Genomic DNA, 27,820 nt, shown 5'->3' on the forward strand with positions numbered 1-27,820 from the left:
TCTAGGATTCTTAAGTTTCGAGAATCTGAATTCGTAAATTCTCTGTAATATCTAGGAGTTTTGGAGTCTACATCCACTTTGGTGTCTTTAAAATCTCTGAAACCTGAGACATTTCTAGAATCTTTGAAAATTCAAGAAGCTTTAAACTTTCTGGAATCTTTAGAATATTTATAGTATTTAAAATATGTTTGATCTTTGACATTTTTGCAAATTTTGAAATCATCTAGTACCTTTAGGATCTCTAAGGTTCTCGAATTTTTAGGACCCTTTAAAATTTCTAGAATTTTTAGGACTTTTAGAACCTTTAAGATCATAAGGATCTTTATATTTTTAAGTCGTCATAATTTCTGAGATATATAGTATGTCTAAGATTTCTAGGATCCTTAAGTTTCAAGGATCTGAGGAATTTCTGAATTTCTAAAATTTTTTAGAAACTCTAGTGTTTATAGAAGCTCCAAAATTCGTAAATTCTGTGAAATATCGAGGAGTTTTGGGAACTACATCCACTTTGATGTCTTTAAAATCTCTGAAACCTCAGACATTTCTAGAATCTTTGAAAATTCAAGAAGCTTTGAACTTTCTGGAATCTTTAGAATATTTATGGCGTTTAAAATATGTTTGGTCATTGACATTGTTGCAAATTTGAAATCATCTAGTATCTCTAGGATCTCTAAAGTTCTCGAATTTCTAAGACCCTGTAAAATTTCCAGAATTTTTAGGACTTTTAGGACCTTTAAGATCATAAGGATCTTTATATTTTGAAGTCGTTATAATATCTGAAATATGTATGTCTAAGATTTCTAGGATCCTTAAGTTTCAAGGATCTGAAGAATTTCTGACATTTCTGAATTACTAAAAATTTTTAGAAACTCTGGGGTTTATAGAAGCTCCAAAATTCGTAAATTCTCTGAAAAATCTGAAAGTTTTGGGATCTACATCAGTTGTTTTAAGGTTATTTAAGATCCTTAAAACAATTTAAGCCAGAAGCTCCAAGAGTCTTTCTCATTCTGAAAAAAGTCTTTAGAATTCTTTAAGACTTCCCAGCTTAGTACTTTTAAAATCTCTGGAAGCTCAGTCATCTCTAGAAGTTTAGAAACTTCAAGAAGCTTTGACAAAACTATCTATAGAATATTTGCACCTAGATTTCCTAGAACATTTAAAATTTCAAGAATTTATGATCTATGGATTCTCTAAGATCACAAGCACCTCTGTATTTTTTTAAGTTTCAAGGATTTCAATAATTTCTGACATTTCTGAATTTCTAAAAATTTTTAGAAACTCTAGGGTTTATGGAAGCTCCAAAATTTGTAAATTCTCTGAAATATTGAGGAGTTTTGGGATCTACATCAACTTCGGTGCCTTTAAAATCTTTGAAACCTCAGACATTTCTAGAATCTTTGAAAATTCAAGAAGCTTTGAACTTTCTGGAATCTCTAGAATATTTCTAGCGTTTAAAAATGTTTGATCTTTGACATTGTTGTAAATTCTCAGAAATATCGAGGAGCTTTGGGATCTGCATCAACTTTGGTGCCTTTAAAATCTCTGAAACCTCAGACGTTTCTAGAATCTTTGAAAATTCAAGAAGCTTTTGAACTTTCTGGAATCTTTAGAATATTTATAGCGTTTAAAGTATGTTTGATCATTGACATTGTTGCAACTTTTGAAATCATCTAGTATCTCTAGGATCTCTAAGGTTCTCGAATTTCTAGGACCCTTTAAAATTTCTAGAATTTTTAGGACTTTTAGGACCTTTAAGATCATAAGGATCTTTATATTTTGAAGTCGTTATAATCTCTGAAATATGTAATATTCTAGGATCCTTAAGTTTCAAGGATCTGAAGAATTTCTGACATTTCTGAATTTCTAAAAATTCTTCCAAACTCTGGGGTTTATAGAACCTCCAAAATTCGTAAATTCTCTGAAATATCTGAAAGTTTTGGGATCTACAATATTTGTGGATTCTCAAGTTTTAAAGTTATTTAAGATTCTTAAAACAATTTAAGCCAGAAGCCCAAAGAGTCTTTCTCATTCTGAAAAAAGTCTTTAGAATTCTTTAAGACTCTTGCCAGCTTAGTACTTTTAAAATCTCTGGACGCTCAGTCATCTCTAGAAATTTAAAATCTTCAAGAAGCTTTGAAATTTTTGGTATCTATAGAATATTTATACCTGTTAAAATATGTTCGATCTTTGGCACTGCTGCACAGTCTGAAATCATCGAAATTATTTAAAGATTCCTAGGAGCGATAAAATCTCGAGAAATTTGGAATCTCTAAGATCACAAGACCTCTATATTTTGAAGTCGTTATTATCTCTAAAATTTGTAGTGCATCTAAGTTATATAGGATCCTTAAATTTCAAGAATCTTAAGAATTTCTGATTTATAAAATTTTTTTCCAAGTTCTAAAGTTTATAGAACCTCCAAAATTCGTAGATTCTCCGAAATATCTGGAAGTATTTGGATCTATATATATCGTTTGTGGATTCTCACAGTTTTCAAGAATCTCTGGATCTATGAATTGTTAAATTTTGACAAAACTATCTATAGAATATTTATAACTAGATTTCCTAGAACATTTAAAATTTCAAGAATTTATGATCTATGACATCTCTAAGATCACAAACACCTCTATATTTTTTTAAGTTCCAAGGATCTCAAGAATTTCTGGCATTTTTGAATTTCTAAAAAATTTCCAACTCTGGAGTTTATAGAACCTCCAAAATTCGTAAATTCTCTGAAATATCGAAAAGTTTTGGGATCTACATCAACTTTGGTGCCTTTAAAATCTCTGAAACCTCAAACATTTCTAGAATCTTTGAAAATTCAAGGAGCTTCTGAACTTTCTGGAATCTTTAGAATATTTATAGCGTTTTAAAATATCGTTGATCATTGACATTGTTGCAAATTTTGAAATCATCTAGTATCTCTAGGATTTCTAAGGTTCTCGAATTTCTAGGACCCTTTAAAATTTCTAGAATTTTTAGGACTTTTAGGACCTTTAAGATCATAAGGATCTTTATATTTTTAAGTCGTTATAATCTCTGAAATATATAGTATGTCTAAGATTTCTAGGATCCTTAAGTTTCAAGGGTTTAAGGAATTTCTGACATTTCTGAATTGCTAAAAATTTTTACAAACTCTGGAATTTATGGAATTTCCAAAATTCGTAAATTGTGTGAAATATCTAGGAGTTTTGAGATCTACATCAACTTTGGTGCCTTTAAAATCTCTAAAACCTCAGACATTTCTAGAATCTTTGATAATCCTAGAAGCTTTGAACTTTCTGGAATCTTTAGAATATTTATAGTGTTTAAAATATGTTTGAGCTTTGACATTGTTGCAAATTTTGAAATCATCTAGTACCTTTAGGATCTCTAAAGTTCTCGAATTTCTAGGACCCTTTAAAATTTCTAGAATTTTTAGGAGCTTTAGGACCTTTGAGATCATATGGATCTTTATATTTTGAAGTCGTTATAATATCTGAAATATGTATGTCTAAGATTTCTAGGATCCTTAAGTTTCAAGGATTTGAAGAATTTCTGACGTTTTTTACAAACTCTAGAGTTTATAGATCATTTGTATATTCTCAAGCTTTAAGGTTCTTTGAGTTCCTAAAACAATTTAAGCCAGAAGCCCCAAGAGTCTTACTCATTTTGAAAAAGACTCTAGAAGTCCCCAAGACTCTTGATAACTAACTCTAGTACCTTCAAAACCTCTGGAAGCTCAGTAATTTCTAGAATCTTAAAAACTTCAATGAACTTTGAAATTTCTGATATCTCCAGAATATTTATACCTTTAATATATGTTCGATCTTTGGCATTGCTGCAAACTCTGAAATCATTGAAATCATTTAAAGATACCATATCGGAACATTAAGATTCTAAAATTCCTAGGAGCTATAAAATCTCGAGAATATTTAGAATCTTTGGAATCTCTAAGATCACAAGACCTCTATATTTTAAAGTCGTTATTAAAATCTGTAGTGCATCGAAGTTATATAGGATCCTTAAATTTCAAGGATCTTAAGAATTTCTGATTTCTAAACTTTTTTTCCAAGTTCTGGAGTTTATATATAGAACCTCCAAAATTCGTAGATTCTCCGAAATATCTGGAAGTTTTTGGATCATCTGCGGATTCTCACAGTTTTCAAGGATCTCTTGATCTATGAATTGTTAAATCAATAGAATATTTATTTACCTTTTAAAACACACCTAGATTTCCTGGAACCTTTAAAATTTCAAGAACTTAGGATCTATGGATTTCTAAAATTTTCTAGAAAAAGTATTCTTTGTCGTCTTTCTTTTTCTTCTAGTCAATGTTCTATGCAACTTTGTAATACTTTCTACAGCATTCTCCAGTACTATCACGAAAAAGCACAAAAAGTCACCTCATTCCAACTCATCTTCTCTACAGAAAAAACTCTTTCCCCACAAACACACATATGAGTCTAAATTCCAGAGCAAAATAGCCTTAATTGCAAAAAATCCCCGCAAGGATTATACTTTTAAATGAAATAAGATAATTACGCTACATGTTTCCCCCAGTCGATGTTTTTCTCGACCAACTGGTTTCATTTTTTGGATCACTTAAACCTATGTAGGTAACAGCTTTTTCCTGAATACCAAACCCACCAGCAAATCTTTCCCATCCCCTTTTTTTCTCTCTCGTCCTGGCGCCTTCCACATCCGTTCTAGCAACTGGCTGCGATATTCCGACGAACGTGAGAGAGGCGTTTATCCGTGATGTGTCATTGCGTTGCCATTTTAACCATTATCTTGTGAAAGAGGCTTTTACTCAGTTGCACAGTAGGTGGTCCAATCTTTATCGGACGTTTAGCGACATCCAGCAACTTGCGACAACTTGACTCATAGATTTTTCAGACTGACACCAATTAACGAATAAATGGAAAGCCAGTTTATTAATGAGGTGCGGTCGGGTTAGTTCGCGAGGATTTCCGGTTCCTGGAACTGCTAGAGTTGTTTCTGGGTAGCTCTTTGCACCTTTTTCGTCAATCTCTCTTGATTAGTAACAAAGTCGACACATTTGACAACTGGAAGTCGCTGTTCATTATATTCTCGTCAAGAGTGATTTTAACTCTCGCCAGTCACAAGAACTGCTAGTTCTCTTTCCACAGCCATCAATTCCGCAACCCGACAGAAATAGACCGACCACCACAAAAACCTCCCACTTCCTCATTAATTAAGCCAAAGAAAAAATCTACTCACCACTCGTTGAACTGTATTCTCCAATATAACGCTTCGTTAGGTAGCGAACGGTGACAGCTGAAACAAGCAAAGAAAGGAATAATTAATACGATTAGGAAGCCATGATACGGGTTTCGTCATTTTTGCGCACTTTTGAGATGCTACAACGAACACGATTTCCCCGAGTGATGTAATGACATCCAAAGAGCTTCGATATTGAGTTGTCACTCAGATCTTGGCAAAAACTGGTTCTATCGTGCTGCCACAGATTCCTGAAGGACATCAATATTCACTCTCGTGTACCATCATTTATTTTTTTTTTCGTGCTCGGATGCAATCAATGATCATGATGTATTCTCACGGCCCGAAATCGATGTCGAACATGTTGGACGGTGACAGGACGAGGAGTGCTAGATGTCAATGGGGAGAGTAATGGGGGCTTTGTGCTGCCGCTGACAAATAATTCCATCAATTCTACTTCAGAGAAGTTTTGAAAAACATTTGTATAAATTTGTGGCCTTATCAAAGAGATGTTTACCTCACGACAATTAATTTGTCAAATTGGAGCAACGACCTGATCATGATATTGTTTATCGCTTGTGGTTGAACCGTTGATTCAGCAGGTAGTTATTATTTACATAATTGATAAATTTTGGTATATAAGTCGAGGCTTGTTTACATTTGTTTGAAATCCAGCATGAAGACAGTTATAGTTATATTGTTGCTTCTGAGTGTTTCAGTTTTGACACTCAAACCAGGTTCCTGTCCTGTGACAATGGGAGTGGGTATTTGTGCCCATTTGTGTACTTTCGACTCGCAGTGTCAAGACAACTACAAGTGTTGTTCGACTAATTGTGGTGGTACTTTTTGTGCGCCCCCTGTAGGGGTTTAAAATGTTAAATTTTCGATAGTGCTTCTGTATCGGTCAAAATGATTATATATTTGATTGTATATTTTGACATTAACAAATTTAAAAAAATACCACGGGACCTCGAAGATTTTTTCCCATTCCCTAAGATCCTAAAATAGAAGTTCCTAAGACTCCTGCATATTCTTTCACAAACAAAACGCTAGAAGATCCCAACTAGTTTAAAAAAATCCATCATATTCTTTAAAGAAAGATTTTGTGCACAAAGAAAACACCTGATGGTCCCAAGATCTTTTCAAATTGTTTTAAAAACAAAACACTAGAATTCAGGTCCAAAATCTTTTCAAATTGTTTTGAAAACAAAACACCCGGAACTTTGGATTTTTCGACTTCTCGGTTTGAGATATTTCAATTTTTCGAATTTCTGTTTTAATTTAAATTTTTCAATTCTTAGTTTTTGTGATTTTTTGGTTTCTCGGTTTTCCGATATTTTAATTTTTCAATTTTTTAAATTTTAGGGTTTTTGATTTTTCAATTTTTCGAATTTTTAAATTTTCGATTTTTCGACTTCTCGATTGTACATTTGCTGATTTTTCAAATTTTCGAATTTTTTTTAGTTGAAATTTTGGACTGTTTCAATTTCTCAATTTTTCGATATTCCAATTTTTCATTTTAGCTTTGGAATGTTTCAATTTCCCAATTTTTCAAGTTTTCGATCTTTGATTTCTCGGGTTTTCGATTTTTCGACTTTTAAATTTTACATTTGTCAACTAATTCGATTTTTGATGGTTCGAATTTTTAAATTTTCGATTTTTCCATTTTTTCGATCTTCAGTCTCCTCCGATTTTAGATATTATCGATTTTTCGATTTTTCTTTTTTTTCAATTTTTCGATTTTCTTTAATTTCAAATTTTTCAATTCTTAATTTTCGATTTCGATTTTGGCAAATTTCGATTTCTCAATATTTCGATTTTCCAAGTTTTCGTTATTTCAGTTTTGGAATGTTTAAATTTCCCGAGTTTTCAAATTTTCCGATTTCTGAATTTTTCTTTTTTTAAATTTTGCAATTTCGATTTCTCAATTTTTCACTTTAGCTTTGAAATGTTTCAATTTCCCGATTTTTCAAGTTTTCGATCTTTGATTTCTCGGGTTTTCGATTTTTCGACTTTTAAATTTTAGATTTATCAACTAATTGGATTTTTGATGGTTCGAATTTTTAAATTTTCGATTTTTCAATTTTTTTTATCTTTATTCTTCTCCGGTTTTAGATATTTTCGATTTTTCTATTTTTCAATTTTTCGATTTTCTTTAATTTCAAATTTTTCAATTCTTAACTTTCGATTTCGATTTTGGCAAATTTCGATTTCTCAATTTTTCGATTTTCCAAATTTTCGTTATTTCAGTTTTGGAATGTTTAAATTTCCCGAGTTTTCAAATTTTCCGATTTCTGAATTTTTCTTTTTTTAAATTTTGCAATTTCGATTTCTCAATTTTTCACTTTAGCTTTGAAATGTTTCAATTTCCCGATTTTTCAAGTTTTCGATCTTTGATTTCTCGGGTTTTCGATTTTTCGACTTTTAAATTTTAGATTTATCAACTAATTGGATTTTTGATGGTTCGAATTTTTAAATTTTCGATTTTTCAATTTTTTTGATCTTTATTCTTCTCCGGTTTTAGATATTTTCGATTTTTCGATTTTTCTATTTTTCAATTTTTCGATTTTCTTTAATTTCAAATTTTCCAATTCTTAACTTTCGATTTCGATTTTGGCAAATTTCGATTTCTCAATTTTTCGATTTTCCAATTTTTCGTTATTTCAGTCTTGGAATGTTTAAATTTCCCGAGTTTTAAAATTTTCCGGTTTCTGAATTTTTCTTTTTTTAAATTTTGGAATTTCGATTTCTCGGTTTTTCGACTTTTAAATTTTAGATTTTTGAATTTTTCGATTCTTTGAACTTCTCATTTCTCGACTTTCAATTTTTTGGTATCTTAATTTTTTTAAAATTTTAGATTTCTCGATTTCTACATTTTTCGGGTTGAGTTTTTGATTTCAAATTTTTCCACTTTTTAGATTTTAGATTATTAATTTTTGGATTTTTTGATGTTTCGATTACTCGAGTTTTCAATTTTTCGAATTTTTAACTTGTCGATTTTTCGACTTCTCAGTTGCAGATTTTACAATTTTTTAATTCTTTGATTTTTTTTATTTGAAATTTTTCAATCCTTAATTTTCCAATTTTTCGATTTTGGACTATTTCGATTTCTCAATTTTTCGTCTTTTCAGCTTTGGAATGTTTCAATTTCTAGGTTCTTCAAGTTTTCGATTCTTCAATTTTTCGTTTTTTGAAATTTGGGATTCTTGATTTCTCGGGTTTTCCATTTTTCGACTTTTAAATTTTAGATTTTTGAATTCGTGAATTTTCGATTTTTGATTATCTTAATTTTTCAATTTCTCGATTTTTAAATTTTAGGTTTATCAACTTTTCGATTTTTTGATGGTTCGAATTTTTAATTTTTCGATTTTTCAATTTTTTGATGTTTCCATTTATCGATCTTAAGTCTTCTCCGGTTTTAGATATTTTAGATTTTTCGATTTTTCAATTTTTCGATTTTCTTTAATTTCAAATTTTTCAGTTCTTAACTTTCGATTTCGATTACTCAATTTTTCGATTTTCCAATTTTTCGTTATTTTAGTTTTGGAATGTTAAATTTCACGAGTTCTGAATTTTTGAATTTTTCTTTTTTTAAATTTTGGAATTTCGATTTCTCGGTTTTTCGACTTTTAAATTTTAAATTTTTGAATTTTTCGATTCTTTGAACAATCCGATTTCTCGACTATTAATTTTTTGTATTTTAAATTGTCTTAAATTTTAGATTTCTCGATTTCTACGTTTTTTTAGTCGAGTTTTTGGCGAATTTTTCCACTTTTAGATTTTAGATTATCAATTTTTGGATTTTTTAATGATGATTTCTCGAGTTTCCAAAAATTTTTCGAATTTTTAATTTGTCCATTTTTCGACTTCTCGGTTGCAGATTTTTCGATTTTTCAATTCTTCGAATATTTTTGTTTGAAATTTTTCAATTCTTTATTTTTCTGATTTTTCGGTTTCTCGGTTTTTCAATAATTTATTTTTTCAATTTTTTAAATTTTAGGGTTTCTGATTTTTCAATTTTTCCACTTTTTGAATTTTACGTTTGTCGACTTTGAGAATTTTTGATGTCGGTTTTTAAAATTTTCAGTGTTTCGGTTTTAGGATTTTTTAATTTTCCAATATTTCGATCCTTCAATTTTTCGATTTTTAAATTTTAGATTTCTCAATTTTTCGTATTTTTAAATTTTCGATCTTTCGACTTCTCCGGTTTCAGATGTTTAGATTTTTCGATTATTTAAGTTTCATATTTTTCAGTTCTTAACTTTCGATTTCAATTTTTAAACTTTTAAATTTTTCAGTTTCTCAATTTTGCGTCATTTCAGTTTTGGAATGTGTATTTCACGAGTTTTCAAATTTTCCATTGTTCGAATTTCCGATTTTTGAATTTTTCATTTTTTAAATTTTTCAATTCTTAATTTTCCAGTTTTTCGATTTTGGGCTCATTCGATTTCTCAATTTTTCGATATTCCAATTTTTCGTCGTTTCAGCTTTGGAATGTTTTAATTTCTATATTCTTCAAGTTTCCGATTCTTCAATTTTTAGATTTTTAAATTTTTGATTTCTCAATTTTTCGAATTTTTAAATTTTCGATTTTTCGACTTCTAGATTGTACATTTGCCGATTTTTCAAATTTTCGAAATTTTTTTAGTTGAAATTTTGGACTGTTTCGATTTCTCAATTTTTCGATATTCCAATTTTTCATTTTAGCTTTGGAATGTTTCAATTTCCGGATTTTTCAAGTTTTCGATCTTTGATTTCTCGGGTTTTCGATTTTTCCACTTTTAAATTTTAGATTTATCAACTAATTCGATTTTTGATGGTTCGAATTTTTAAATTTTCGGTTTTTCAATTTTTTGATGTTTCCATTTCTCGATCTTTAGTCTTCTCCGGTTTTAGATATTTTCTTTTTTTCAATTTTTCGATTTTCTTTAATTTCAAATTTTTCAATTCTTAACTTTCGATTTCGATTTCTCAATTTTTCGATTTTCCAATTTTTTAATAATAATAATAATAATTTATTTTCTACAGGTACATAACCCAATTATAGAAAATACAAAATAACATATAAAAGAACATTTAAAAGAATAATTGTTTACAATATAAAAGAAAAAACGACGAAAACGAACGGATATGTAATGAATGGCCTAACGATCGAACAAATTGATTATACTTTTTTTGGTGGTTCGCAGACTGTCAAAATGTATGTCACATATTGAGGATATATTATTAACAATATCAGACATGATAAATATAGGTGATTTACGGAGAGTATTAGTCCTACATGTAGCTGAATAAATGGTTGTCAGTTGTCGCACATTCAGTCGGGGTACTATGAAATTTATTTTATTCAACAGCCACATGCAGTCTATCTCGTTGTTCAATAATTTGTACATAAAAACTATACTTAAAATTTTGCGCCTTACTGCGAGTGAAGTATAATTAAATCTCCCTAGCAATGTTAAATGGTCATATCCTCTAACCGGATAGTTTCCGTCTTTAACAAAACACAAAAATTTTAAAAATCGCCTTTGCACCGATTCTAAACGATTAACATGAACCTCATATATTGGCGACCACACAATAGCACAATACTCTAATCTACTACGCACTAATGTAAAATACAAAACACTTAGCGTTTGTGTATCTTGAAAATCTCTACAGTTTCTAATAATCAGACCATACATAGCGTATGCTTTTTTAACAATCTCTGTTATATGCAATACAAATGTGAACTTGTCGTCGAATAATACTCCCAGGTCCCGTGCAGTCTCATTACGCTGTAGAATGGTGGTACCTATTCTGTAAGAAAATTCTGTTTTGATAAACTTTCGAGAGAACGTCACAACGAAACATTTACATATGTTTAGTTGAAGCCGGTTCCTGACGCACCAAGTTACTAAAGCATCTAGGCATCTTTGTAACTTTTCGCAATCAGCTGAAGAGCGAATTTCCAGGAATAATTTTAAGTCGTCCGCAAACAACGATTTATTACAAGATACTAGTGCATCCGTCACATCGTTAATGAAAATTAAGAATAGCAGGGGGCCGAGATTCGTTATTTCAGTTTTGGAATGTTTAAATTTCCCTAGTTTTCAAATTTTCCGGTTTCTGAATTTTTCTTTTTTTAAATTTTGGAATTTCGATTTCTCAATTATTCGATATTTCAATTTTTCATTTTAGCTTTGGAATGTTTCAATTTCCCGATTTTTCAAGTTTTCGATCTTTGATTTCTTGGGTTTTCGATTTTTCGACTTTTAAATTTTAGATTTATCAACCAATTGGATTTTTGATGGTTCGAATTTTTAAATTTTCGATTTTTCAATTTTTTTGATCATTAGTCTTCTCCGGTTTTAGATATTTTCGATTTTTCGATTTTTCTATTTTTCAATTTTTCGATTTTCTTTAATTACAAATTTTTCAATTCTTAACTTTCGATTTCGATTTTGGCAAATTTCGATTTCACAATTTTTCGATTTTCCAATTTTTCGTTATTTCAGTTTTGGAATGTTTAAATTTCCCGAGTTTTCAAATTTTCCGATTTCTGAATTTTTCTTTTTTTAAATTTTGGAATTTCGATTTCTCAATTTTTCAATATTCCAATTTTTCATTTTAGCTTTGGAATGTTTCAATTTCCCGATTTTTCAAGTTTTCGAGCTTTGATTTCTCGGGTTTTCGATTTTTCGACTTTTAAATTTTAGATTTATCAACTAATTGGATTTTTGATGGTTCGAATTTTTAAATTTTCGATTTTTCAATTTTTTCGATCTTTGGCCTCCTCCGATTTTAGATATTTTCGATTTTTAGATTTTTCTATTTTTCAATTTTTCGATTTTCTTTAATTTCAAATTTTTCAATTCTTAACTTTCGATTTCGATTTTTGCAAATTTCGATTTCTCAATTTTTCGATTTTCCAATTTTTCGTTATTTCAGTTTTGGAATGTTTAAATTTCACGAGTTTTCAAATTTTCCGATTTCTGAATTTCTCTTTTTTTAAATTTAGGAATTTCGATTTCTCAATTTTTCGATATTCCAATTTTTCATTTTAGCTTTGGAATGTTTCAATTTCCCAATTTTTCAAGTTTTCGATCTTTGATTTCTTGGGTTTTCGATTTTTCGACTTTTAAATTTTAGATTTATCAACCAATTGGATTTTTGATGGTTCGAATTTTTAAATTTTCGATTTTTCAATTTTTTTGATCATTAGTCTTCTCCGGTTTTAGATATTTTCGATTTTTCGATTTTTCTATTTTTCAATTTTTCGATTTTCTTTAATTACAAATTTTTCAATTCTTAACTTTCGATTTCGATTTTGGCAAATTTCGATTTCACAATTTTTCGATTTTCCAATTTTTCGTTATTTCAGTTTTGGAATGTTTAAATTTCCCGAGTTTTCAAATTTTCCGATTTCTGAATTTTTCTTTTTTTAAATTTTGGAATTTCGATTTCTCAATTTTTCAATATTCCAATTTTTCATTTTAGCTTTGGAATGTTTCAATTTCCCGATTTTTCAAGTTTTCGAGCTTTGATTTCTCGGGTTTTCGATTTTTCGACTTTTAAATTTTAGATTTATCAACTAATTGGATTTTTGATGGTTCGAATTTTTAAATTTTCGATTTTTCAATTTTTTCGATCTTTGGCCTCCTCCGATTTTAGATATTTTCGATTTTTAGATTTTTCTATTTTTCAATTTTTCGATTTTCTTTAATTTCAAATTTTTCAATTCTTAACTTTCGATTTCGATTTTTGCAAATTTCGATTTCTCAATTTTTCGATTTTCCAATTTTTCGTTATTTCAGTTTTGGAATGTTTAAATTTCACGAGTTTTCAAATTTTCCGATTTCTGAATTTCTCTTTTTTTAAATTTAGGAATTTCGATTTCTCAATTTTTCGATATTCCAATTTTTCATTTTAGCTTTGGAATGTTTCAATTTCCCGATTTTTCAAGTTTTCGATCTTTGATTTCTCGGGTTTTCGATTTTTCGACTTTTAAATTTTAGATTTATCAACTAATTGGATTTTTGATGGTTCGAATTTTTAAATTTTCGATTTTTCAATTTTTTCGATCTTTGGCCTCCACCGATTTTAGATATTTTCGATTTTTCTATTTTTCAATTTTTCAATTTTTCGATTTTCTTTAATTTCAAATTTTTCAATTCTTAACTTTCGATTTCGATTTTGGAAAATTTCGATTTCACAATTTTTCGATTTTCCAATTTTTCGTTATTTCAGTTTTGGAATGTTTAAATTTCACGAGTTTTCAAATTTTCCGATTTCTGAATTTTTCTTTTTTCAAATTTTGGAATTTTGATTTCTCGGTTTTTCGACTTTTAAATTTTAGATTTTTGAATTTTTCGATTCTTTCAACTTCCCATTTCTCGATTTTCAATTTTTTGGTATTTTAAATTTTTTAAAATTCTACATTTCTCGATGTCTACATTTTGCGAGTTCTCTAGTTTTCAATTTTTCGAATTTTTAATTTGTCGATTTTTCGACTTCTCGGTTGCGGATTTTACAATTTTTCAATTCTTCGATTTTTTTTATTTGAAAATTTTCGATTCTTAAATTTCCAATTTTTCGATTTTGGACTACATATTTCGGTTTCTCAATTTCTCGATATTACAATTTTTCGTCGTTTCAGCTTTGGAATATTTCATTTTCTAGATTCTTCAGTTCTCGATTCTCCAAATTTTCGTTTTTTTAAATTTGGGATTTTTGATTTCTCGGGTTTTCGATTTTTTGACTTTTAAATTGTGCATTTTTGAATTCGTGAATTTTTCAATTTTTTGATTATCTTAATTTTTCAATTTCTCGATTTTTAAATAATTTCAGATTTATTAACTTTTCGATTTTTTGATGGTTCGAATTTTTAAATTTTCGATTTTTCAATTTTTTTATGTTTCCATTTCTCGATCTTTAGTCTTCTCCAGTTTTAGATATGTTTGATTTTTCGATTTTTCAATTTTTAGATTTTCTTTAATTTCAAATTTTTCAATTCTTAACTTTCTATTTCGATCTTGGCAAATTTCGATTTCTCAATTTTTCGATTTTCCAATGTTTCGTTATTTCAGATTTGGAATGTTTAAATTTCATGAGTTTTCGAACTTTCCATTGTTCAATTTTCCAATTTTTGAATTTTTCTTTTTTTAAATTTTGGAATTTCGATTTCTCAGTTTTTCGACTTTTAAATTTTAGATTTTTGAATTTTTCGATTTTTCGATTCTTTGAATTTCCGATTTCTCGATCTTCAATTTTTTGGTATTTTAAAATTTTTTAAATTTTAGTTTTCTCGATTTCTACGTTTTTTGAGTTGGGTTTTTTGATTTCCAATTTTTCCACATTTTAGATTTTAGATTATCAATTTTTGAATTTTTGATGTTTCGATTTCTCTAGTTTTAAATTTTTCGAATTTTTAATTTGTCGATTTTTCAACTACTCGGTTGCAGATTTTTCGATTTTTCAATTCGTCGATTATTTTTATTTCAAATTTTTCAAGTCTTAATTTCCCAATTTTTCGATTTTGGACTATTTCGATTGCTCAATTTTTCGATATTCCAATTTTTCGTCGTTTCGGCGTTGGAATTCAGATTTCTAGATTCTTCAGGTTTTCACATTCTTTTAAATTATTTCATATTCTCTCGTATTCTCACAGATTCTTTCAGATTCCTTTAGTTGCTTTTCGATTCTTTGAGATTCTCCCAAATGTTCTCAAGTTCTTTCAGGATCTAGATTCCTTCAGATTTTCCAGATTCTCTTACATCCTCTCAAATTCTCCCAAAATCTATCAAGTTCTCTCTAATTCTCTCTAATTCCTTCAAAATATTTCAGATTCTTTCAGATTTTTTTAGACTCTGTCAGATTCTGTTATCTTCGTTCAGATTTCTTCAAATTTCTTCATATTCTGTCAGATTTTTTCAGAGAAACACCAGGTGGCCCAATATTAAAAAAAAATAAAAAAAACAGGAAATTCTTCCAAATTCGTCCAAAAGAAGGGTCCAAGGGCCCACGGATCCCTAGGAATTTTGAAATTTTTTTCAAAATAAAAACATCCAGGGATTCCAAAACTGTTTTAAATGCTCCCAAATAAAAGATATAATGTATGTTAAACTGATTTTTTTTTCGAATACTAGCTGGAAGTTGGAATTGAAATTGTACGTTAAAAGAACAACGAAAATTGTAATCAGACTGTAAGAATGATATGGGGTTAAAAAGGGATTACAAAATAGTAACGATGGAAGAAATTAAAGGAATGGCGAAGAGTGAAGAAGTAAATTTACTACTTAGAGAGACAACGATTGCACAAAAGAAAGGAGTAGTACTCGATCGCTCCATACACAATAGACTAAATTATAGTATACGGATAATGAGTGGGTCAAGGATAAGCCTGTCTAGCTTTTTTTTGTGTTAAATATGGTAATGCGTGGTAACTGTTCGCCGCCATCCATCAAGCCATCGAGCTAATCAATTGTCAAACATGCTTCTTGCCGCCACTTGACACTGTTCCTCGCCTAATCCTCTTACTATAAACACCGTTTTGAGCGTCAAAAAGCTTCTTAATTAATCAATAACGGTGATCGGTCTCTAATCCCATTTCCGGAAACCTCAATCTCCTCAAGAAGAATCTAAATCTCCCTCTTTCGCATTCCCTCGCGGACTGCAGATATCAAGCAAGAGATTAAACTGCGCATCGTCTCGTGTGTCACGTTTCAAATTAAAATGACTGATTAGAAGATCAAAACAGCCGCCTACCAATTTCGTCTTCGCATTGTGTAAGCCTCTCGGTGCACGACGAAGAGCCATCTTCAAATTCAGATCAGATTGCGCGATGTCCTTATTGTAGGGGAAATCTGATCGGAGCGAGGAAAGCGGATCAGTTTTAATTGTGCGATAAACGATTTTGAGATTTTTGCGCGGCGATCTTCACTCTCTCTCGGGCTGTGCTCTAATTAGGGAAAACTGGCAAAAACAAATTGATTATTTAGCGCGGCAATTAGGTAATTTGGCGATTAATTAGCATAAGCTGCGGTGGGTCGGAAGATTTGGGGCCGTTTTCGAGCGGAGCTCGTAAATCTGCGATAATGGATGCGGCGAGGCCTTGAGATGGAAATAAATCACTTAATTACAATAATCACTTTGTTCTGTTATGAATTTCTCTTTTATTGAAATCATTGTTGGTTGAGGAGTTCGTGACCTGTACGTTTCACTTGCTGACAATGGATACAATCGATTGAATTGTAGGGGTTTTGACCTTGGGTTTAAGTGCTGCTGGAGGATATGGAAATTTGGAAAACTACCGAGGAGTGCCTTCCGGGTTTTCGACTCTTTCCAAACGCCCGGAGCGATGATGTATACTGAGAACGCGGTTTTCGTATCCACTTAAATTTTATTGCCTGTGGTGTTAATGACGACAATAACTATGTAAACAGACACCGGTAGCAGGTGTCAAGGGTTAATTTAACAATGTTTAAACAAATTGAATTGTTTTTAATAACTTGATGTTTATAGGAAAACGGATTTCAGTTTAATTATGACATATTAATACTTATCATATTTAAACAGTATAAACAATGTTAATTATATTTTATAATTTAATACTCCGATGTTGCTGCCACCAGACCGAAATCAATTTAAAAGTCGAAAAATGAAAATCGAACATTTAGAAAATCGAAAAATTGAAGAACTGAAAATTTGAAAACTCGGGAAATTGAAAAAGCTTAAAAATTGAAATCGAATATGAAATTTAAAAAATCGAAAAATCTAAACATCTGAAACCGAGAAGTCGAAAGATCAAAAAATGGAAACATAAAAAATTTGATAAAGCTGAAATTTAAAAATCGAAAAATTGAAAATCGAGAAATCGGAACATCAAAACATTGAAAAATTCACAAATTGAAAAATCTAAAATTTAGAAATCGAAAAATCGAAAATCCGAGAAATCAAAAATCCCAATATTTTGAAAGAATTTGAGATAATTTGAGAACATTTGTGAGAATGTAAGAGAGTCTGAGAGAATATGAGGGAAGAACCTGAAAGAATTTGAGAAAATCTGAAAGCATCTAAAGGAATATGAGAGAATCTGAAAGGTTTTGAGAGCATTTGAGAGAATTCAACAGAATTTGAGAAAATTTCCGAGAATCTGGGAGAATTTAAGAGGATGTGAGAGAATCTGACAGAATCTAAAAAAATCTGAAATATTTTGAAAGAATTTGAGAAAATTACAGAGAATTTGATAGAATTTGGGAGACTGAAAAAACTTGAGAGGATGTAAGAGAATCTGAAAAAATTTAAAATAATCCTAGAGGATATGAGAGAATCTGGAGGAATCTGAAGGAATCTAGGAAATCCTGAAAGAATTTGAGAAAATTTGGGAGACTCTGAGATACTTAATCAGAAAGTAATGAAAGGAATCTGAAATAATCTGAAAGAATCTGAGAATACGAGAGAATATGAAATAATCCAAAAGAATCTGAGAGATTCTGGAAAAATCTGAATGAATCTAAGAAAATCTGACGGATACTGAGAGAATCCGAAGGAATTTCAAGAAATCTGAAGGAATCTAAAGGAATATGAATACATCTGAAGGAATCTGAAAAAATTTGAAGAAATTTGATAAAAAAAGGGACATGAAAGAATCTGAAATATTTTGAAAGAATTTGAGAAAATTTAAGAGTATATAAGACAGTCTGAGAGAATATGAGAGAATCTGAAGAAATCTGAAGGAATCTAGAAGAACCTGAAAGAATTTGAGAAAATCTAAAAGAGTCTGAAAGCATCTAAAAGAATATGAAAGAATTTGAAAGATTTTGAGAGCAGAATTTGAGTTAATTTGAGAAAATTTCCGAGAATCTGGGAAAATTTAAGAGGATGTGAGAGAATCTGACAGAATCTAAAAAAATCTGAAAGAATCTGAAATATTTGAAAGAATTTGAGAATTACAGAGAATTTGATAGAATTTGGGAGACAGGGAGAATTTGACATAATTTGTGAGGATGTAAGAGAATGTGAATTAATCTAAAAGAATCCGAGAGAATATAAGATAATCTGGAAGAATCTGGGAAATCCTGAAAGAATTTGGGAAAATTTGGGAGAATCGGAGAGAATCTGAAAGCAACGAAAGGAATTTAAAAGAATCTGAAAGAATTTGAAAAAATCTGAAAGAATTTGTGAAAATTTGGGAGAATCTGAGAGAATCTGAAAACATCTAAAGGAATCTGAAAGACTTTGAGATAGTTTGAGAAAATTTCCGAGAATTTGGGAGAATTTAAGAGAATGTGAGAGAATCTGAAAAATTTGAAAAAACCTGAAAGAATCTGTGGGAATACGAGAGAATATGAAATAATCTAAAATAATATGAGAGATTCTGGAGCAATTTGAAGGAATGTAAGAAAATCTTATGGATTCTGAGAGAATCTGAAGGAATATGAAAAAATCTGAAGGAATCTGAAAAAATTTGAAGAAATCTGAAAAAATGTCACGAAATGTGAAGAGAGACGAAAGAATCTGAAACAATCTAAAAAAAAACTGAAATGTTTTGAATGAATTTGAGAAAATTAGAGTGAATTTGATATAATAATTTGATAGAATTCGGGAGAATTTGAGAAAATTTAAGAGGATGTGAGAGAATCTGACAGAATCTAAAAAAATCTGAAAGAATCTGAAATATTTGAAAGAATTTGAGAATTACAGAGAATTTGATAGAATTTGGGAGACAGAGAGAATCTGACATAATTTGAGAAAATTTGGGAGGATGTAAGAGAATCTGAATGAATCTAAAAGAATCCGAGAGGATATAAGATAATCTGGAGGAATCTGAAGGAATCTAGGAAATCCTGAAACAATTTGGGAAAATTTGGGAGAATCGGAGAGAATCTGAAAGCAACTAAAGGAATTTGAAAGAATCTGAAAGAATTTGAAAAAATCTGAAAGAATCTGTGCGAATATGAAATAATTTAAAAGAATCAGAGAGAATATGTGAGAATCCGAGGGAATTTGAAATAATTTAAAAGAATCTGGGAGATTTTGGAGGAACCTGAAGGAACCTAAGAAAATCTGACCGATTCTGAAAGAATCTGAAGGAATTTGAAGGAATCTAAAGGAATATGAAGGAATATGAATAAATCTGAAGGGATATGAATAAACCTGAAGGGATATGAATAAATCTGAAGAAATCTGAAAAAATTTGAAGAAATCTGAAAAAAATTGATGAAATCTGAAGAAATGTCAAGGAATGTGAAGGAAAGAATCTGAAATAATCTAAAAAAATCTGAAATATTTTGAATGAATTTGAGAAAATTAGAGAGAATTTGATATAATAATTAATTTGACAGAATTCGGGAGAATTTGAGAAACTTTGAGAGGATGTAAGAGAATCTGAAAGAATTTAAAAGAATCCTAGAGAATATAAGAGAATTGGGATGAATCTGAAGGAATCTAGGAAATCCTGAAAGAATTTGAGAAAATTTGGGAGATTTTGAGATAATCAGACAGCAATTAAAGGAATCTGAAAGAATCTGAAAGACTTCGACATAATTTGAGAAAATTTCCGAGAATTTGGGAGAATTTAAGAGGATGTGAAAGAATTTGAGAAAATCTGAAATAATCTGAAAGAATCTGTGAGAATACGTGAGAATATGAAATAATCCAAAAGAATCTGAGATATTCTGGAGGAATCTGAATGAACCTAAGAAAATCTGACGGATTCTGAGAGAATCTGAAGGAATTTGAAGAAATCTGAAGGAATCTAAAGGAATATGAAAGAATATCAATACATCTGAAGGAATCTGAAAACATTTGAAGAAATTTCATGGAATGTGAAGGGAGATGAAGGAATCTGAAATAATCTAAAAGAATCTGAAATATTTTGAAAGAATTTGAGATAATTTGAGAAAATTTGAGAGTATGTAAGACAGTCGGAGAAAATATGAGAGAATCTGAAGGAATCTAGAAGAACCTGAAAGAATTTGAGAAAATCTAAGAGTGTCTGAAAGCAGCCAAAGGAATATGAAAGAATTTGAAAGATTTTGAGAGCATTCAACAGAATTTGAGATAATTTGAGAAAATTTCCGAGAATCTGGGAAAATTTAAGAGGATGTGAGAGAATCTGACAGAATCTAAAAAAAACTGAAAGAATTTGAGAATTACAGAGAATTTGATAGAATTTGATATAATTTGAGAAAATTTGGGAGGATGTAAGAGAATCTGAATGAATCTAAAAGAATCCGAGAGGATATAAGATAATCTGGAGGAATCTGAAGGAATCTAGGAAATCCTGAAAGAATTTGGGAAAATTTGGGAGAATCGGAGAGAATCTGAAAGTAACTAAAGGAATTTGAAAGAATCTGAAAGAATTTGAAAAAATCTGTGAGAATACGAGAGAATATGAAATAATTCAAAAGAATCAGAGAGAATCTGTGAGAATCCGAGGGAATTTGAAATAATCTAAAAGAATCTGGGAGATTCTGGAGGAATATGAAGGAATATGAATAAATCTGAAGGAATCTGAAAAAATCTGAAGAAATCTGAAAAAATTGATGAAATCTGAAGAAATGTCAAGGAATGTGAAGGAAAGAATCTGAAATAATCTAAAAAAATCTGAAATATTTTAAATGAATTTGAGAAAATTAGAGAGAATGTGATATAATTTGACAGAATTCGGGAGAATTTGAGAAAATTTGGGAGGATGTAAGAGAATCTGAAAGAATATAAAAGAATCGGCGAGAATATAAGAGAATGTGGACGAATCTGAAGGAACCTAGGAGGTCCTGAAAGCATCTAAAGTAATCTGAAAGACTGAGATAGTTTGAGAAAATTTCCGAGAACTTGGGAGAATTTAAGAGAATGTGAGAGAATCTGAAAGAATTTGAAAACATGTGAAAAAATCTGTGGGAATACCAGAGAATATGAAATAATCTAAAATAATTTGAGAGTTTCTGGAGGAATCTGAAGAAACTTAAGAAAATCTGACGGATTCTGAGAGAATCTGAAGGAATTTGAAGAAACTTGAAGGAATCTGAAGTAACCTAAAGGAATATGAAGGAATATGAAAAAATCTGAAGGAATCTGAAAAAGTTTGAAGAAATTTGAAAACATGTCAAGGAATGTGAAGAGAGACGAAAGAATCTGAAATAATCTAAAAAAATCTGAAATATTTTGAAAGAATTTGAGAGAACTAGAGAGAAATTGATAGAATTTGGGAGAATTTGAAACTTTAAGAGAATCTGAGATAATTTGAGAAAATTTGAGAGGATGTAAGAGAATCTGAGAGAATATGGGAGAATCTGAGAGAATCTGAAAGTATCTAAAGGAATCTGAAAGGCTTTGAGATAATTTGAGAAAATTTCCGAGAATTTGGGACAATTTAAGAGAATGTGAGAGAATCTGAAAGAATTTAAAAATCTGAAAGAATCTGCTGAAAAAATCTGTGGGAATACGAGAGAATATGAAATAATCTAAAATAATCTGAGAGTTTCTCTGGAGGAATCTGAAGAAACGTAAGAAAATCTGACTGATTCTGAGAGAATCTGAAGGAATTTGAAGGAATATGAAGGAATATGAATAAATCTCAAGGAATGTGAATAAAAACGAAAGAATCTGAAATAATCTAAAAAAATCTAAAATATTTTGAGAGTTTGAGAGAATTAGAGAGAATTTGAGAGAATTAGAGAGAATTTGACAGAATTTGGGAGAATTTGAAATTTTGAAAGCATTTGAGAAAATTTGAGAAAATCTGAGAGGATGTAAGAAAATCTGAGAGAATATGGGAGAATCAAGAGAATTTAAAGGAATCTGGAAGAACCTGAAAGAATTTAAGAAGATCTGGGAGAATCTGAAAGCATCTAAAGGAATCTGAAAGATTTTGAGAAAATTTGAGAGAATTCAACGGAATTTGAGAAAATTTCCGAGAATCTAGGAGAATTCAAGAGGATGTGAGAGAATCTCAAAGAATTTGAAAAAATCTAAAAAAATCTGTGGGGCTCCTAAATTTTTCTTTTGGTAAAAATTTATTAAAATCATCGAAGCTCTTGATGTTTTCTTTTGAATTCTGTTTTTTTTAAAGAATTTCAGAAGGTCCTGCTGTTTTAATTTTGAAAAAAATTGAAAGATTCTTGGGGTTCCCAATGTTTTTTATTTTGGAAAAAATCAGATCTTAAACGAGTCTGATTTTTTTTAATTAAAAAAAAATTAAACAATTTTAAGATCTCTAGTTTTTTTTTTTTTGGAAAAAATTTAGAAGGATTTTGAATGCTGCATTATTTTTTTTTTAATTGAAAGGATGGGGAAGGGTTCTGGGGGCGGTGTTTTTTTTTTTTTGAAAAAATTAAGAGTCTTGGGGTTTCTAATGTCTTTTTTGGGAAAATTTTAAAAGGATCTTGGTGTTTTCTTTTAGAAAAAAATTGATAGTTGTAATTTTGGGGGTCTCAAGAATTTTGCAGTTCTCATCTCTCCTGGTGTTTTGTTTTTGAAAATGTTTTAATTTTGAATAAACCGTCTTTGTTTCCCGAAATCTGAGACGTCATCCATTAAGTTTTTGGAAAACACACTGCGTTTCAAAAATATACTAGAAAAATTTCGAAAATTCGTGGGGGTTGTAACGACCTGGCCACACCTCAACGACTCTATCCAACTCTTTCCAATAGTACAAGCACACTAATAAGCCAATCACAATATGTAGCACTTCAAGACAGAAGCAAACGTCTTAACAATGACGCAAACTACTTTTGAGACAAAGTAATTTAATAAATAGAGGCATTATGACCCGCTAGAGCGCAATTTATTACTAATAGTAGTTATTAAATCTAATTTACGACGAGTGTAATGAGTTTAAGAAATGCAGACCAATTTAATGCTGACACTCGAGGCAGTCTAATGGCTTGTATGTCTGATTGCTACTTGCACTCAGATGAAAATGGCACTAATAATTTTAATGATAATTTATTAACAATTAATTTTTCGGTTAACAATTTCCGAGAACACTCAGGTCAACTACACTGCACCCACGCTACAACAGGGTGCTCTAGAACTAACTGTCAATATAACGCACAAATGGAAAAACTTCAGGGTGTTGGTTTAAACGCTAAACCACAACGCATTAACGGTCCACGTGGAACAATACCGCAAAATGCACGTGGTTATCTCACTACGTTAATGATGTGTTTGTAATGTGGTACGAACCGATCAAGTGCATTGTTCTTTACCAAACGAAAACAATTATTTCATGGAAGTCGAGGGATCACAAACACCATTACAAAGTGAACTGGAGCACAGTGTAACGCAAATTCTATTCATACGCTTTTTGATTCCATATCGTTTCCGGAAGAAAGAAAAATTTAGCCGAGGGAGAAAATCAATGTCGTTTGCAGAATTTCTGCGGCACGAAGTTGGGTATCATCTTCTGCATAGTCGCACGAACTGAGATCAAAGATACGCGAACATGTTAATTATGAAATTCATTAAGTCCTCGAAGATCCGGTGATCAAACAAATCCCACAAAACGTTGACCTTTCCGTATTTGAGTGAACGTAAAACGCTCCGTACACGACCTTCTCGGTGTGCTTTTATAGACCGGCGTTTCGAAGGTCGTACACCAGATTAAGGAATAGGTCAGTGTTACAAATTTACTCATTGTAGTTTTCATTGAGAGCGCTCGGATTTTTTCGGAAGGTGGTGGATTAGTTGGGCGCCGTTTTTCCACCAGAGACGTTTGTAGAACAAAGCAGAGATAAATTAGATGGGCGGAATGTTCAAGAAGTAGAATGATGAATTGCAGTACCAGAGCGATCTTGACCACCTTTCGAGATCGGAACATACTAGAGATACATGTAAACACTTCAAAAGAAGTTTTATTAGCAGCAGCCGTAACGACGCTATAAAGACCACTACGAAAAAACAGAGTTCACTCGGTTCAAACGCGATTACTTCTTACATGGTAATTTCGCTCAGTGAAGATTGGCAAAATTGCGTAATTCCCGCAACTTCCCCGTTTTCTGCAACTCGCGAGTGTGCTTTTTAGCCCATACGTTAGTTGTTTTATTACGATGCACTTTAGCTTCATTAAAATTCCTGGGGGCTGTATAGCGCATAAACGAAATAAAAATAGAAGCGTGCACTTGCGTAATTGCACAGGCTGTTTTTTGAAGAATCGGGGACTTTTATGGCGAGTTGCATTGTAGCCTAGGCGGATATCGAGATAATATTCGAGATTTATTTGTGTTTGTTCTGATTCTGGTGCGTTTCCTGGTTTATTATTTGTGGTTGCGAGTCCTGACCGACTTCACCTACAGTTACGAAATATGCTACTTCTTGGCTGAACTGTTGCCACAGGATACGCCTAATTAATAGTGTCTAGCGCCGATGTTGTTCTATTAAAAGATACATTATTTCGCCGCGGAGAGTACTGTTGGCAGGAACTGTTACAAGAGATGGGGTTGTTGCTCTCGTTACTGGTGCAAATTGTGCGCTGTCGTACCGGAAGACCTCGAATTTTTGAAATTATTTCGACAGCTCAAAAATTTTTGTTTCAGGTGTGTTGAAATTTTAAAGCGAGTTAAATTTCCCGCCAGATTTATCTCTAGAATATTCTAGATAATCAGAAATTTTTACAAGTTTTTTTTATTTCAATGTTCAAAGAAATCTTGCAATATAGACAATTTTGAGATTCACAGGATTATAAACAATCCGCAAATTTTAAATATTCAGACACCACACAGATTTTAGAAATTGTACATATTTGTAGTCATAGAAATCCTTGAGATTTTAGAGATCCTAAAAATCCTACCAATTCTCGATATTCTGAAATTCTAGAGGACCCAGTGATACTGTAAACACTTAGATATACTATAAATAACATATCTAGAATCCTAGAAATTATACATATTCTACCTATATACTCCAGAAAAACTGTAGATTCTAGAAATTTCATTGTTTCCATCAGATTCAGAGATTCTAGTGATCCTGGAGATACTTTAAATTCCAGAGATTATAGAGCTTAAGAATTCTGGGACTTTCAGGGTTTTCACGGACTTTAATTCTAGAAATTTCCAAATACAGGACCGAAAGTTTACATATTCAGAAAATCTAGAAATGATTGAGATCTTTGTGATTTAGGAAACCTAGAGATTTCAGATATATTTTCAGAGATTCTGAGATTCTAGCGATTTTTAGGTCCTAGTAATAGCTGACCTCCTGTACATCCTTGAGATTTTAGACATCCTAAAAATCCTATGAATTTTTGAGATTATAAATAAAATAAAAGATCTTGGAGGCCCCCGGAATACTAGAGGTTATACATATTTGGGGATTTAAATATTCCAGAGATTCAAAGATTCTAGGGAATTTTGTCGTTGAGATTTTAAAGATCCCAAGAACCCTAAAAATTCTCAAAATTCTCAAGATCCTAAAACCATCCCAGAGATACCAAATCCTACAGAAATCCTCGAAATTATAGTTCAAGAAAACTGTAGATTCTAGGAATTTCATAGTTTCCTCCTTACAAATAGTTTTAGGTTATAGAATTGTCAAAATTTCCATTTTTGGTCCTTTTGAATAGTAACTTAGAAAAATGTACGTCACCAGATTTAGAGAGTCCAAAGATCCCGTAGATCTTTGATATTGTAAAGATTATGTGGATTTTCGAAATTCTAGAAACTCCAGAAATTGGAAAGAAATTCAGGGAATCCAGGAGGAATTGAAATCCTTGAAATCTGAGATTTAGAAATCCTGAAAACTTTAGAAATTCCAAACAATCCAAAAGTTTTAGAGATTCCAGCGATCTTTATATCCTAGTTTTTAGTCGTACAGATCTTTGAGATTTTAGAAATCCTAAAAATCCTATAAATTCTCCAGATTCTGAAGATCCTAGAGGCCCTAGTGACACTATAGATACCATAGAGATTCTAAAGATGTTTAGGTTCTAGAGATGGTAGAGAATTTTGTGGACCCAGAAATTCTTAAGATTTTAGCGATATTAAGAACTATAACTTCTCGAAATTCTCAACATTCTAGAACTGTTGAGATCCCAAAAACAGTAGTTCTCTTAGAAGTCCTCGAAATTATTCATGTTTCAGGAATTCTTGGTAGAGGTTCCAGAAACAAGTCGTAGATTCTAGATTCTAAAGTTTTCGAGATAATTGACATCCAACTACCGTTGAGAACTTTTAGATTTTGGGGATTATAGAAACTCTAGTAATTGAAATCCTTAGAATCTAGGGATCCTAGAGATACTAGATGTACTGGAAACTTAGACATTATGAAAACTCTGGAAATTCCAGAGAATCAAAAGCTCCACAGATTCCGAAATTTCAAAAATTTGTATGCCCTAGAAATAGCTGAGTTTTTTTTTTATATTTGAAGTAGTAGAAATTCATGAGATTTTAAAGATCCTAAAAATCCTAGAAATTCTCGAGATTCTAAAATTCTCCAGTGACACTGTAAATTTGATTGATATCCTAAAGATTATACATACCCAGAATTCTAGATAGATATTCCAGAACACCTGTAGATTCTAGAAATTTCATTCTTTCCAGTGTATATGGTTTTTGAGAAACCTAAAATTCTTGAGATAGCTGACATATCTAGAGATCCTTGACAGCTTTGAGACTCTAAGAATTTTAAACATTCCACGAATTACAAATCACTATGCAGAAATTTGACAGAATCAGAGATTCCAGAAATATTTGAAACCTAAAGAGATTTTAGATCTTAAACTTGAAAAATTCTGGAAGTTATAGAGATGCTAGACGAACGGTAGAAGGTCGACATTTTTTTTTCCATTTTCACAAAAAATCTGCGTCATCAGATTTAGAAATTCTGGTGATTCGGAGATCTTTGAGATTCTAGAGATTTTATCGATTTTAAGAATTCCGAGTATTTTAGGGTTTACACGGACTTAATTCTAGAAATTCCAAATATAGGACCAAAAGTTTACATATTCCGAGAATCCAGAAATTATTGAGATCTTTGAAACCTAGGAAACTTGGAGAGTCCAAAGTTTTCAGAGATTCTGAGATTCTAGCGATTTTTATCTCCTAGTAATAGCTGAGCTGTTGTACCTATTTGTAGTAGTAGTGATCCTTGAGATTTTAAAGATCCTAAAAATCCTATATCCCCTAGTAACCCTATTATACATATTCCAGGATTCCAGCTAAAAATTCCAGAGAAACTGTAGACCCCGGGGATTTCAGTCTTCCAGAGATTCATAGCTTCTATAAATGGTAGAGAATTTTATTATTACAGAAATCCTTGAGATTTTAAAAATCCCAACAACCCTAAAAATTCTCAAAAAAATTCTCAAGATCCTAAAACCATCCCAGATATACCAAATCCTTGAGAAATCCTTGAAATTATAGTTCAAGAACACTGTAGATTCTAGAAATTTCATTGTTTCCTCCTTACAAATGGTTTTAGGTTATAGAATTATCAAAATTTCCATTTTTGGTCCTTTTGAATAGTAACTTCAAAAAAAATCTACGTCACCAGATTTAGAGAGTCCAAAGATCCCGTGGATCTTTGATATTGTAAAGATTATGTGAATTTTCGAAATTCTAGAAACTCCAGAAATTGGAGAGAAATTCAGGGAATCCAGAAGGAATTGAGATCCTTGAAA

The 27,820-nt window shown here is 30.9% G+C and overlaps 1 protein-coding gene across 1 annotated transcript in view; it reads right to left on the reverse strand.

Annotated features, from left to right (window-relative positions):
* LOC135125112 (ras-related and estrogen-regulated growth inhibitor-like) overlaps positions 1-27,820 on the reverse strand; it is a 194,381-nt gene that overhangs the window by 91,115 nt on the left and 75,446 nt on the right. The window contains exon 2 of the mRNA XM_064050461.1: positions 5,224-5,280. Coding sequence (XP_063906531.1) covers positions 5,224-5,280 — 57 coding nt within the window. The remainder of the gene's footprint in view (positions 1-5,223; positions 5,281-27,820) is intronic.

The sequence above is a fragment of the Zophobas morio genome, unplaced genomic scaffold, assembly GCF_036711695.1.
Source record: "Zophobas morio isolate AGI-343-1 ecotype UQ-CSIRO unplaced genomic scaffold, CSIRO_AGI_Zmor_V1 ptg000008l, whole genome shotgun sequence".
Lineage (NCBI taxonomy): Eukaryota > Metazoa > Arthropoda > Insecta > Coleoptera > Tenebrionidae > Zophobas > Zophobas morio.